Source organism: Crocodylus siamensis, chromosome 7 (genome assembly GCF_052110815.1).
Source record: "Crocodylus siamensis isolate JL-2025a chromosome 7, ASM5211081v1, whole genome shotgun sequence".
In the NCBI taxonomy this organism is placed as follows: domain Eukaryota; kingdom Metazoa; phylum Chordata; order Crocodylia; family Crocodylidae; genus Crocodylus; species Crocodylus siamensis.
Window position 1 is genome coordinate 89072237 of NC_143401.1, and position 13997 is coordinate 89086233.

Below are 13997 nucleotides of genomic sequence, written 5' to 3' on the forward strand. Positions count from 1 at the left end.
AACCCTGCTACCCCACTGTAACATTTCAAGAAGTCCACAGATTTCCTTTCAGTGCAAAACAAATCAGTCCGCCTTTAAAAGCTGCAGATGCTCACACTTTTTTTAGTACGTTGCTTTGCACCGTGCCAGCGCTGTTTCAATTGGGCTAACCCAGTGCAGTACATCAAGACGAATTATTTGCGTTCTCGCTATGCACTATGCCATCTTGTACTTAAACAGCATCCCCCCTCCCCACTGGAAGCTGCTGAACAGTGCCCTTCAGCCAGGGTGCTGGGACATACCAGGGTGCCACCAGATCCTTTGAAGGGTGCCACGAGGTGTCAGGAGATAAGCAGATAAATTAAAGGTAATCACAGACTCAGGTTTGCCCCTGCTTGGATGATTTCCAGCCTCCACTGCTCAGTCTCTCTGCAAGGAGATAAGCACTTTAATATATAAAGTAGTGTTTGAAACTGGGTGCCACTCGATTTGCAAAAGTTATGGAGTGATGCCTCAAGTCCAGGAAGGTTGGGAACCATGGTGCTAGACCAAACAGGCTGTATACACTGAGAACAATTGAACCTAGAAGAAGTGCTCATCTTTGTTTTCAGAAGAAATTTTCTGATTATACCTGCCCGGCTTTGACCCTGCAAAATGGGAAGGAAACTTGCAAACTTTCAGAATGGTTCAGTGAAGGTTTGTCACTCCCACAGTGTTTATGGCAATTCCGAAGGTCACAACTGATCAATGCTTGCAAATCTGAGTAAGGCTTTTAGCCCCTTGGCATTCTTATCATCATGCTCCTTGCAGCTGTACATGAACTGTCTTACCATGCGAGTGAACAGCCCTGTCCACAGGGAGCCCAGCATCTTGCCTGTGGTTGCCAGGCTCTACGTACTGTAGTACAAGCAATAGCATTAAGCTGAAGCTGAAGAAGCTTGCAGCTCAGAGCAGGGAGATCGGTGGCAGCAGAAAGACCTGTGGAGTCTCAGTGCTGGGTCCGACTACCTGAATCGAGTGAGAAGGTTTGCTCGGGACAGCCATGCAGAAAGGCTCTGTGTAAAGCCTGCCGTAATTATTTTTAGAGATCCTGTTTTTACTTCAAGGACCATGAGCCTGCTCACTTCCCTAAGGGACAGGGCTCTTTTTTCCCCTGTCTTTCAGCCACCTCCCCAGTTCAAGTTAAACTTTTAAGTTTTATTTGGGAAGATTGAAGACAGTAGCTTAGGTTATATGTACAATTGGCCAAAATGGCAGGCAGAGCTGTGCACAAGGGCCCCAGTCCTGGGCAGGACCTGTCTATGCAGCTTTTAAATCTGCAGAGTCCTGGTAAAGTAAATGAGGCGTGTGCAGGGGCAAGGATCTGCTTATGGACCAGCTGTTGCAGGCTCGTGGCGATGATTTGTGCAGGCTTGGAGTTTGAGGGTGGTGTCACACATTCGGCTTAAGTGCAGCTAAAACTTGAGCAGATGCACGGCCAAGCAGTTAGCCACCCTTAGGGTGATAGAGAAGTGGTGCTGGAAGGGACCTCCAGAGGTCATCTAGTCCAGCCCCCTGCCTGAGGCAGCATCGTAGAAGAGTCGTTCCCTTTCAGGCGAGGGTTGTCTCCTAAAACAGTGGTGCCCAAATTGTCTGCCCTGCAGACTTGTGCAGGGTGGGCCCCTGGGCCAGATCCACTCTCTGAGCAAAATCTGGTGTGTACAGGGCTGCACACCCAGGATCAGGCCAAATTGCCCACTGCAGGATCGCGTGTTAGTTGCCCCTGCTCCCCCCCTCCATATTTTTCGACCCTTGTGGAGGCCTGCCAGCCGGATCACAGCTCTGCAGGCCAGATGTGGCTCCCACGTTAGGGGTTGAGCACCCCTGTCCTAACACATACTGACTTTAATAGGTAAAAACCTTCCAGGGACCATGTGACACCACGCTGATGGTGGCAGCTATGATACCTGAAGCAAACTCAGTGAAATCAGAGGTAGGCACTGAGTGGTAGGTGCTCACTGGCACTCAGTTCAGGGCCCTTTCACGGTTTTAATTGCACTCGTGCTCATGTCTAGGAGCAGCATGTTATAAGATGCTCTTAAAAACAGGAATTGCATGAGCTTAGAAGAAAGGAGAGAAACCCAGACAAGCAAATGCCCTAAAAGGCTTCAGTAATCTCTGAGAACAGCTCTAAGCTCCACTCCTAAATGTGCCTGCCATTGATTGCCTTAGGAGGCCTCCAAGCTGAACGATGAAGTCCTTTCTAGGTCTCTTGGTGGCAGCACAGTAATTGAATTCACCATAATAAAGAGACACAAGTTACGTGAGAAACCGACTCCGTGCCCTTCAGTAGCAGCAGGTAAAATGCAGCCAGCGCAGAGGCACGAGAGCAGGGGTGCACGAGGTGACGTTCTCCAGCCTGACCCGAGCAGCAGGTCAGGTTGCGTGATGGCAGGGACTGCGCCGGCCCTCTGATCTATGAAGTACTTGCTTTGTTCACCTGCACGAGACAGCAGGGAGAGATGAGAGTGAACCATCAGTGCCCCATCTTATTTCTGGTAGAATTTGTGTTTTTATGCCCAGTTTTTCACTTTCTTCTAAGTGTCACCTAAATTCTGGGTTTATGAGAATTATGAAAGGAGGGGAACCTGGTGCTAAGCACTGTTGCATTTGGGACTATTCTTCAATGTCTTTTGTGGATGCCACCTCTCCAAACCAACTGGGATTGCTACACCCTTGACTTCCTGCTTTGGGAAATTCTGAAAAAAAACATTTTTTCCTTATTCAGGAAAAAGTTAAAGAGCAGGCAATGCCACAAGTCCAGCAGGGATCTCAGCATGCAGCTCCAACCTCACCTTAAAAGGGGGTGTACTCTACAGGGATGGGATACAGGCTCCCCACGTAGAGCCAACCTGTGCTGCATCATGGTCAGATACTCACTGGCGGTAAATCCGCGTAGCTCTGGGGAGCTGTGGCCATTTACACCAGTTGGGGAGATCTCGTCTCCATCCTGTTTGTGAGTCACTGAGGAGACGAGGGGCAATTAATATGCAAAGCAAACAGCATACTCCTGGCATGGCAAGATTCATTAGGGTGCTGGCTGGGTAGGAAGTGAAGCCAGGATCTCACTATTTGTAAGTCGATGCTGGTACCACGCAAGTAATGCAGAGTTTTGCTTCTGTTATCATGGCATAGACTGATATTTGTCTCGTAGCTGATCCTGCGGAGCTAGAGTGGGCTCCGCTCTTTGCAGCAGGCCATGCGTTGGCATTGTGCTTTTATACACCTCTGCAGGAAGCTTTCCTGCACATTTTTCCCTGTTTGGAAAACCCTTGGTGTCTGTGAATGGGGAGGTGACCAGGCCGTAAGTGAAGAGCTAGGCTCTTCTAAGCAGTGTTATGGCACCATCCTTTGAGCAAAGCTCTTCGGGAAGCATCACATGATTCCCAGTCTCTTCCAGAGGCACATGGCAACCATCGATGGTAACACGACATGATGTCTGCCCTGCCAGCAGCTCTTCCTTCTCCCTTGTGGAAGAGGGCATCCCTGCGTGACAGCTAGGAAGCAGGGCATTTGCAGTGCTACCAAGGAGGCCTTTGGCTGGTCCAGCTCCTTTGTCTCTACCTGATGCAGGAGAGCAGTGTTTTCAGGCTGATGGTCACAGTCTGTGCCTTACATTTCCCCTGGTTTATTGTAAGGTTAAACCGCAAAAGAAACCCAGCATCCCTGCTTGCCGCAGTTGTGCATAGCCCACAGATATTTTCAGCAGGCATCAACTCACCGAGCAGTATGGCCTACAAACCATGCTGGAGTTTAATGAACTCGTCCGGCATTAAAAGCAGAGACTGTACTGTGAGGAGCAGACGGCCTCTCGCTGCGGGACATGGCCCTTGTATGGTTTGCACTGTTGTGATCCTGTGCCCTCACACCAGAGGCTCATTAAAGGATGCAGGTTCGGGGATGTCATTGTGGCTTCTGAGACGGAGACTGAAATAGTGCAGTGTGGTCCCAGCTTTTATTTTTAAACATGAAATATGCAGCAACGCTCGTGCCAGCCTCTTTTGAGCAAGGAAGTGCATGATGTTGCCAATGTTCCCTTTTTGCACGTGGGGAGAGGCTGGGATTTTCAAATGAGCCCAAGGGAACTAGGCACCCAACTCCTATGGAATCGATTGGTTTTGTGTGTCCCTCCCAAGGCTGCCATTGCAGTGTTATCTGAGGGTGCCTTAATCTCATAGCTAGGTACTGGTAGAGGGATGCTGCGGGACTGAGAGCAGAGGCAGAGAGAGATTAAGGCTCAGACCTTCAGAGGTGGGTGAGAGTTGAACTCCCATATCTACCTTTGAGGACCTGATCTCTATGGCTTATCGCTCGGGTATTCTGTGGCAGAAGTAAATATTGAACACGGATCTCGGGTTACTTCCCTAACCACTGACCCTTGCTTCCTCCTTAGGCCCCTGGGAAAATCTCAGCCTCTACCTGTTACCGGGTTCTCGGTGTCACTTGGTCCCACTAAGCGGATATACACCCTGCACTCCTTTCCTTTCCTTTCCTTTCCTTTCCTTTCCTTTCCTTTTGCATAGCTACAAAAATGTTATGTAAAAGTGTCAGTGGTTAACATTACAGCTCTCAGCCTATTAGTAAGAAAGCAACCAGACTCTGCTCTCTCTCTCTGTCTAAAGTCTTTTGTGCTATACAAAGGGAGTTGAATGTCATGATCCCATGCTGAGAAATTGGGACATCTGCTTGGGCACACAGAGGTTCAGGAATAGAGCAGGGGATAGACTTTTTGAAGCAAAAAGGTCCTGGGTTGTTACGTGCCCAGGTCTCCTCAGGAGGTAGCACTGCCTTCTACGTTCCAGCAAGTCAGTCGTAGGATCTAGTTACGCTGACCCTCCTTTAGCTACAGCTTTTTTGGGTGGGGGATATAGAGACCCCTTTTGTGTACCAAATACAGCAGTTCCTTAGTTTACAGCTGTAGGGCCATCAGTGGGAAGGAGCTCTGGTGCACACATTCCCCAGGGGGAAACAGGTTAGGAAATGCTTTCTGTCCAGGCCAAGTTCCCCTCTGAAGTCAGCAGCGGTACATGTTTTGCACCACTTGAACATCCCCTACCCCCTTTTTTCTTAAGTGTGTTTGTAGAGCAACACTGGGAGAGGGAAAGTTATTTGTCTGCAACTTGCAGCCACATGCCACCCAGTAATAACAGAGTGAGCATTTAGGCCTGCTCAATATAGACAACTTCATTGCAAGTCGCGGGATTTTGTTTTTGACAGCTGTTTTGATCTTCATGGTTTTCATTCCAGAAGGAAAAAAAAAAACATGCCAGAAAATAGCAGCTTTCTACCAGGAGGAGTGGCCCTGTGGCTGTGGCCTGTAGCCCTGGCTGAGATGGTGGGCGCAGTGCAATATACTCTGTTGTTGGCACCGCTTCCTCTTCAAATATAACGCAGCACGCGTCTGTGACTGGGTAATAAGCACTTTGCTGGGAAATGCCACGTGTCCTCATTTCTGCTTGCTTCTGTGTTGTAGCACTGGTTCGCAGAGACGCGGGGCCCAACGGGGAAGCAGGACAGCATTCATCTCCTCCTCGGAAGAGCCTGCCAGACCTTCCTCCACCAAAGATAGTACGTGTTTGGTTCCTTGTCTTCCCTTCTCCCATTGCTTTCCATCGCTTTTCACAGTCTCATACTTGAGCAGATCTAACCGCTTCTACTTCTGATGACAGCATTTGAGAGCCGTAAATGCTCCACAGCCACTACTGTCCCAGAGCCAACGCTCTTTTGTGGCATAGGTGATGCACAGAACGGCTGCTGATGGACGGTACTAAGGGAAATACTTAGTCGCAGTGACTTTCGGAGGAGGGTTGAAGGCACCTAGCAGGCCTTTTGACCATCTTCTCCTAGGAGTGTGAGAGCAGCTGCTGGGGTTAGGCTGCCTGGGATAAACACGTACAGGCCAGCAGTCCTCATGCGTTAGCACATTTGGGTCGTCGCTGTGTGGTGTCAGGAAGCACTTCTCTCCTGCATGGTTTGATCATGGCTGAGGAAGATAAGTGCTTGCTTTCATCTGAAGCATCTGGCCTCATCCACTTTTATAATCCCGCTAGCAGACACTAGTCTATTGTTCCCTACCCCTGGGCAGCATCTTATGAAACCTGCAGCCACGCGGCCCTGCGAGAGCGAGGAACAATGCCCGAGTGTCCGAAACCACAGGGGAGGTAGTTTGGCTTATTCTTCTCCTTGCCATGCTGCCTTGTCTGACCCAAGAGAGCTTGCAAGAGCCAGGCCTGTTAGTACCTGGCATCGGGATTCACAGGGACTGTAGGAGTTAGACGTGAGGATTTTGTGAGTCTCTTGCCTATGATGGAGGGTCACTTTGCCCACAAAGGAGAGAAGTTCAGTGTTTTGCCCCTTCTCTTTCTAGGGGCATTTAAGTGAAGCTGCTAACCAAGCCTCCTGGCCACCCATGCATCCGCTGTGGTGGATGTGGCATATAACAGGTTGGAAGTAATGGGATGCCACTTGCACTATAATTTTGGGGTGCAGATTTCTTTCCAGGGCCTGCTTTTCGGCCCTCCCGGGCTGGTGTGTAAAACCCGTTCTGTATGACTCCAGCTTCCCTGAAACTTAGCTTTAAAAAAAATAAAATAAAAAAAAAGTCCACAAACAAAGTTGCTTTGGACTTTTCCACAGGGCAGTTATAAATTTAATTAGGTTACAGTTCAACGCGATCAGCTTTCAGTGGGATTTTGTTTCCTTGCCAGAAAGCCAGCTCTTGCTATCCTCCAGGGACGCTGACAGCGGGTCTTACTGTTCAAGTGCTGATCGGACATGGGAATCGCAGCAGCGAGGACTTTCTGATGTAAAAGCACAGCAGACTTGAAAGGGGGGGGGTGCAAGGGGCTCGCTGGAGAAGCTGTTCCCCTGACAGGAAGCAGAAGTCAGAGGGCAAGCTGCAGGATTAGTAGAAAGGGTCTTGCAGGGGCTCTGCTGTAGGGGAGTTTTATGGATGGGTGTTGCCTAGAGGTGCTGGGAAAATGAGGCCAGAGAAGGAAAGAGGTAGGGCTGGATTAATAGAGAGGCCTTGTCAACATATTGCAATTATCAGAACAGCTAAATTCCAGCGCCCGGGGGGTTTCCAGCGAACCCATCCGGCTTAGCGGCTTATGCGGACTGTGCTCTCCATGGACACGCTGTACTGAGAACGCAGGGCTTCCTCCGGCCGCTCCCGGGAGAGCGATATGTCTGGATGTTTCTTATAGCTGGGGGCTCTTCCTTAGCAGCGAGATGGGTAGAAGAGGCCCGTGAGCTGGTGCAGCAAAAGAGCCGCATGCCAAAAGGAAAGCCTGCCTGGGTATCAGTAAGCAGATGGAGCGGTTATCGGGCAGCTGGAGCTGTGTGACAGGGCTGGAGGAGGCCCAGCTGCACACTGGCGCTGGCTGTGGGAAACTTAGAGGCTGCTTCTCCTGGTTATTCAGTGGAACAAATACAGGAATGCACCTCGGGCCCCGAGCAGGGCAGGCGCTTTCCCAGCCTCCCTCTCACTTCTGTGGCTCTTTCCTGGTGCCCTCCATGAGCAATGTAACAGTGGCTCCTGCCTCATCCCTTTCTTTCAATTCCTGACCCATTCAAAGCTGACTGCCCGGGTCTTAGCAAAAGCAGGAGTTGCATTTGCACTGACTTTCGCACGTCTGCCCCGTCAGCTTTCAGCCGGGGACTTCAGCAGAGACCTGTACAACTTGAGCGAAGGCTGTAATTGCAACAGTAGGCTGTTTTCCTCCAGGTCGGGGGTCAGCATCCTATGGCTCGGAGGCTCAATCCAGCCTGCCATGGTCTGATTCAGACAAGGGTGGTCCGGGGGATTGCACTGCCCATCCCCTCCAGAGACCCCTCCTTCCTGCTGCTCTCTCACGCTTGCCGGAAAATTTGCCCGTCTCCATTGCCGTAGGGGATGGAGGCTGGCAATGAGGGTAAGTGCAGATGGTTTGGGCTCTCTAGGGCGTGGAAATTTGTGGCCTGTGGAGGGGGCTGGGTCACGAGCCATGGTCCATGGGTTGCTGCTCCCTGCTCTGGGCAATCAGCTCTTGGAGAGGAACATTATGAACCCTTTACCATGTGTGCTGTATTTTAGCTTTATGGGATTAACAGCCCCAGAGACATGCTCTAGGCTGGAAGAGCAGAATGATCTCGGATCTGAAGCATGGTGCATCGGTAGGGTCACTCGGGGCAAGCCTGCACCGCACCTGCTTGCTCTGCCCGGGTCCAGCCTCATGTCATGGTTTATAAACACACAAATCAGCTGCCTATTATTTAAAGAGAGGTGAGTGAGCAAAAGAAGGAGAATAGACTAAGTGGGGGGAGGCAGATGAGGAGGCAAACAACCCAACCATTGACTTCAGCCAGGGAGTCACTCCGCAGTGAACCAACCCGTGGTCACGTAGGCTGCCTCCGTGCTGCTCGGGGAAGTGCCACCGGGACTTGCAGCCTGCCCCTTTGCACGGCGATATAGAGCTGCACAAATAGTGCACCAGTAAACACATCCGAGGCAGAAAGCCTGAGAGCTGCTCTGGGCACAGGCTGAGGACACCTGCCAGTTCCTGTGCCTTGTGCCTGTGCTGTGGCAATGTGAGAGTGGGGGGGCTGGGGTGAGCAGTGCTCCGCGGTCACCGTGTGGGCATGGCCCAAGGGTTGCCAGCTCTTCAGCTTATGGACTCTGCTTTGGGTTGACTGCTCATCTGAGTGGAAATGGGGCTTCTTCCCCAGCTTGTAACACAAAACCAGGCAAAATGTGGTCTCGGGAATGAAAAAATATGAGCTCAGAGGCTGTAACGGGAGTGAACTGCTGAGGGGGTGACAGGCCCACAAAGCGCTTCCAGAGTTTGTGCACGGTGCCCTGCAAACAGTTCCTCCAAAAGGGGCAGATTTTTTCATCCTTTTAGAAAGGCCTTGTCCACAACAGACCGGCTCTCATTTAGCACCTAAATTGAACCCAGACTTTTGGATGCTTATCTTGCTGGGACCCTTTGACCCCAGCTGATGTCCTGCCCCTGGGGCAGGGGGCTGGACTCGACGATCTTCAAGGTCCCTTCCAGCCCTAACGTCTATGAAATGAAGCCTGTGACACCGACGGGTCAGGCTTCCCAAAGACGGTGGCATCCAGTGGACTGAGCTCCTTCGTAATTCTCACCCCATGGGTGCTTCGAGAGGGGGAACCTGTGCCGAGTGCAGGCAGATACGTCCACTGGCATCTGAATTACACTCCCTTGCAGCAAAGCAGGTTAGTGGGGCTGTGAACATGTGAGCAGGCCTGTTAAATTTTCAGGATGGCAAAAGTACGCGTGTTTGCAGAACTGTGGTCAGGGAGATCGTTCAAGGAGTCCCAATTAGGCGGTGAGAAATCGCCACCAGGAAAAGGCAAATTCGCCATCTTGCAGCTGCTGCCACTCGGGCGGATGACACAGCTAGGTGCAATGGAAGAGACCTGCAATGTTTTCCTCTTTGGGATTTTTGCTTTTTCTTGCTGCTAAGACAGTAGGAAGAGTTTTTCTCTGAGGACTCCAGTCAGCAGCAGCTACAGCTGCTGGGCCTATGGCCTGGGGGAAAGAGGCAATAAAATGGGTGTGCTCTCATTTAACTTCTGGTTAAAAAGTAAAAGGGATGCAATGACAGCTGAGCATGCTCTGAACATGAGCACGCTGGGGCTGTGCTGCCCTGGAGCCCACCGGGGATGCCAGCCTGCCTCCCGCTTGTGTCCAGCGGTGACTTGAACAGAGCCGGGAGCAGGCTTCTCCCGAGCGTTGCAGCCCGGCGGCTCGTCTTCGTGGAGCGGGAAGGCTGGAAGCCGTCCAGTTGTCCCTTAGTCACCATCCAGCTCATCTTCCTCGGATTCGCTTGTGGACGTATCTGTTCTTGAAAATGGGCAGCTGTCCTCCAATGGCAAAAAGGGGCTTCGGTTGAACCCGTATCTCCAGTGACAGAGTTCAGCAAGACCAAGAATCTCCCATTTTGGGGGGGAAAGTGCAAGTCTGAAAACTAGAGCACAGCACAGAGCCACTTATGCCAAGGGGGACAGAAGACAAGCATCACATACGTATCACACCGAATCCCAAGCCTATGGCAGCATTATGGTTGTTCAAGACTTATACCGGGATAACACCAAGGACAGGACCAAGGATACCAGTGGGCTGAGCGCTGTGCATACGTGTCGTCAGCAAGCATGCTCCCAATTTTGGGGCACGTGGTTCTCCTTCAGCAGCCCCTGCTTTCCCTGCCGGTGCAGCACATGCCGCATCAGGGGTCTGTGATATGTTGGAGGTTTAAAGCAGGGAGGCTTTGAGTGAAGGGAAAGCAGCCAGAAGAAAATCCCTGGGAGTCTGGCTTTCATGTGCGAGGGAGGGGGCTGCACGGCCTCCTGCAGGGAAGCGGAGATCACAGCCCTTCAGCTTGTGAACTTGGACCCCTGTTCCTGAAAGGGCAATGACCAGAGAGTGCTGTTTCTATAAAAGCTCTGAGATTAATGGTCAGAGAGCGCTGAAACCGAAAGCTAAACCCTCCCGCACCCTTAAGCCCAGCCTGGGAAGCTGATTACAAAGCGATGATGTGATGGGATATGGGTCTGTTTATTTTTCTGGGGTTTAGGGATCTCTTTTGATTATCTTACACTTTTTTTTTTTGGTCTCCTTTTCAGGGGGTGGAGGATTTTAAGGTGCAGGTGGATTCCAGTGAGAGAGCTAGGCAAAATGGTGTAAGTCTTGAACAAACATAATGCCTGCCATAGGCTTGGGATCAGGTGTGATATGTATATAATGCTTGTCTTCTGTCCCCCTTGGCACTAGCGGCTCTGTGCTGTGCTCTGATTTTCAGACTTGCACTTTCCTCCAAGAAAAAACACTGATGTCCTCTCCTGCCGTGCCAGCTTCTTAAAATAGATGTTGGAGCTGCTGGGGTCCTGGAATTTATTTGGGGTTGCATGGTCTATTGTGCACGAACGAAAAGGACAGGTGTCCTGGAGTGACTGAGATTGGTTTAGATAACACAGTACAATGCATGTTTGACCTCTGCGGGAGACAAAAGAAAGCCACGCCTTTAGGGAAAGAGAAAAAATATAACCTTTAAAGCAGCTGAAGCCTGACAACTTCTGTCGTCTCTATTAAGCAAACAAAGCAACTTCCCCTACCCCTTCCCCGACACTTGTTGGTCAGCATCGGAGGAAATCGCGGTGGGCCTTTGTGTGGACGGAGATGCCCTCCCAACCTGTTTATTGTTTTTGCCACCGTGTTGGCTGGCTCTCGCAGCCAGCCTGCCACAGATGGAAAGGATGGAAATATTCCCTGGCTGAGGAAGTGGAGCCAGCAGATGTACTGAGCGTTTGTCTTTCGGTGCAATGCTTTAGCTTCAGCTCTTCAGTGTGAAAGCATGATGGGGAACGGTTTTCCAGCAGCGTGGTCTCCATGCCTACATGCATGTTGATGTATGTGGACACGTTTACTGAGAGTTTATAGACGGACAGGGCTGGGAGAGACCTTTCACCCAAGTATGAGAAGGTTTCGCCCACGGGTTTGCAGAGACCCATGTGAATGGGACCCAAAAATCTGATCTTCCGACTCCACCGGGATCAAAGCACCAATCCAGATGGGCCAGACTGGGACTTACTGCCCTATTGCCATAGACATCTGAGTGTCCCAATGCTATTGCCCTTACTAGGTCCTAATAGGAGAACAAAGGAAAAGGCCTAAGACTTAAATGTACTTAAAAAACTAAGATACAAACTATGCTGAAAAAATTGTGACTTGGTCTTTTTATTGTGTACACAAAAATACCGCAGGTACAAAAGTCAGGACTCTCAGGGGCTCGTCAGCCCCACAGAGAAGTAGAGTGTGATGCTTTTGGCGTAGCTAAGAAGATGGATCTGTAATTGGAAGAGTACAGTAATATTTTTCCTTTAGTGCTTGGTAGGGAGAAGGGGCAGCTTTAATTCCCACTAGTGATAGTGTGCAGGGCCTTTCACAATATGTCATGGCCCTGCCCCATGTCTTCTCTTCTTCCTTGGCTTTGCATCATCAAGGGGAGCACATAGCCATGAATTAGCTGAAAGGATAGAAAAGAGTAGTTGTTAACATACCCCTAGTTGTCTCCTAGGAAGATCTGCCAGATCTGCCTGTCTCCTGGCAAGCCATTTTCAGCATCGCTGCTGCCTGGTCCCAGCCCAGTTCATACACCTGTAATCTAAGTTACACCATAAACAAGTGACTGACAGAATAACCACCCCCAGCTAAAATAGTGTCATTGGCTGTTTCGAACGGGGAGCAAGAACACGATGCGTGGCGCGTCGTAGAGATGCGCTGTGCGGTATAATGTGCAGCAAGCGACAAGGAAGACTTGTTGCTGGACTTAGTTTGGAAATGGCTGGGCAGAAGGATAGGAGCGCTCCCGGTTCCCCTAATGACAGGTGTCACGCCGTCCACTGCAGTCTGCAGTCACGTGAACAGCTTGGACAATAAAAAGGCTTGGTTTTACCCATCATCTTCACTTGCACGTTAGTATTTCTAACGACTCGGGGAGCTGTTTTCTCTGCCAGGCCTTGCTTGTGTGTTGGGAGGGGTTTGGCAGACGCAACAGGGATTTTCCAGCACTTGGACTCTTTTCAAAGGCTCGGTTCACATTAATGTTATTTATCCACTTCCTTCATTTATGCTCAAATCAACATTAAAGATATCCGGTATGCTTCTTAAGATAGAGGCGTTGGCTGCGATGACCAACTGGCAGTGGACTGTCAGCTGTGGGGTTTGAGATGGGGAGCTAAAGGGCTGTTTGGGCTAATGGTAGTAAATCCAAATTCCAGCTGTCCGCAATTCAGGTCTCCATTAATATTCTCCTTGGGGTTGAACAGCAGCCCAATTAAAAATAAGTTTACGGGCAGGAATTAGGGGGCTGGACTTGATGATCTCCCGAGGTCCCTTCCAGCCCTGGTGTCTATGATGTCTATGAAATCTGTATTGAAGGACCAGGGAGGAAGCACATTCAGACAAATGACATTTGGTAGGAGAGCGAGAGGGGGCTCTGGGTTAGTATTCCCATCCATTTAGAAATCCACCTGGTTTTCCCAGTGTTTTCAGGAATATTGAAGACACGATCTATTTTAAGTGGACACAACATGGTTAGATGGTGGGGCAATTGCAAAGTGCAGCATCAGAACAGCCCTTGTAAGCTGGCTGTATGGTGAAGCCCAGTTAAGTTACTTGCCAGTCTGTCTCTCCTTGTCTCTGGACCCATTTGCCTTCAAGTCATGAGTCACGCGTGGGGTTATTCCTAAACTCCAGCCTGTTCACATGCTTGTTTGATTTCTTCCTTCTGCAGATTCCAGAAGTGAAACAGCCCTTGGCCTTCAAGACTGAGTCACCAGAGGGATATTATGAAGAAGCTGAGCCATACGATGGCTCCATGAATGGTACATCAGAGCCGTGTCTCTGCTTTTTTATGGCTATCCTTAACTGCAGCGTGATACAGATCTTGACGCTTGTTTGAGCAAGGGGAAAAAAGTACATACAGTTCTGTGTTACTTGCTGATGATACATGTTCAACCCCTGTAGTGGTCGGTCACATTTAATAGTGAAGGTACCATTATAGTTTATAAAGGATTAATAAATAGCTAATAGGTGTTTTGAGCCTGTTGTAGACACAATAAGGAGCATGTTTAGTTGTAAATACATCACTGTAAACCAGTATAAGTGTGGGTAGATTTCTGTTTCTGATGCTTTCAGATCAAGATCAGATTCCTTTATCAAAGACATGAGGTCTTGGGCTTGATGCAGGGGTAACTGGGTGAAATTTAGTGGGCTATTTTCTGCAGGACATCAGACTTGATGATTTGAAGCTTCCTGTGGCCCTTAAAATCTGACACTATTCTTCTGTTGGGCTTTTTAAGTCTATCAGAGATTAACTGATTTATGGAAACAGTAGTCATTTATTAGCCATGTATAAGCTACTTGTAAATGTACATTTCTATATAGTACACCTGATTTTGTTCTGGAAATGTC

At 49.8% G+C, this 13997-nt stretch overlaps 1 protein-coding gene across 7 annotated transcripts in view; it reads left to right on the forward strand.

The window, feature by feature from the left end:
• AFAP1L2 (actin filament associated protein 1 like 2) overlaps positions 1 to 13997 on the forward strand; it is a 103394-nt gene that overhangs the window by 63545 nt on the left and 25852 nt on the right. For all 7 annotated transcript variants that reach the window (XM_090058491.1, XM_090058484.1, XM_090058485.1 and 4 more), the window contains exons 4-5: positions 5492 to 5586; positions 13318 to 13408. In XM_090058491.1, coding sequence (XP_089914617.1) covers positions 5492 to 5586; positions 13318 to 13408 — 186 coding nt within the window. The remainder of the gene's footprint in view (positions 1 to 5491; positions 5587 to 13317; positions 13409 to 13997) is intronic.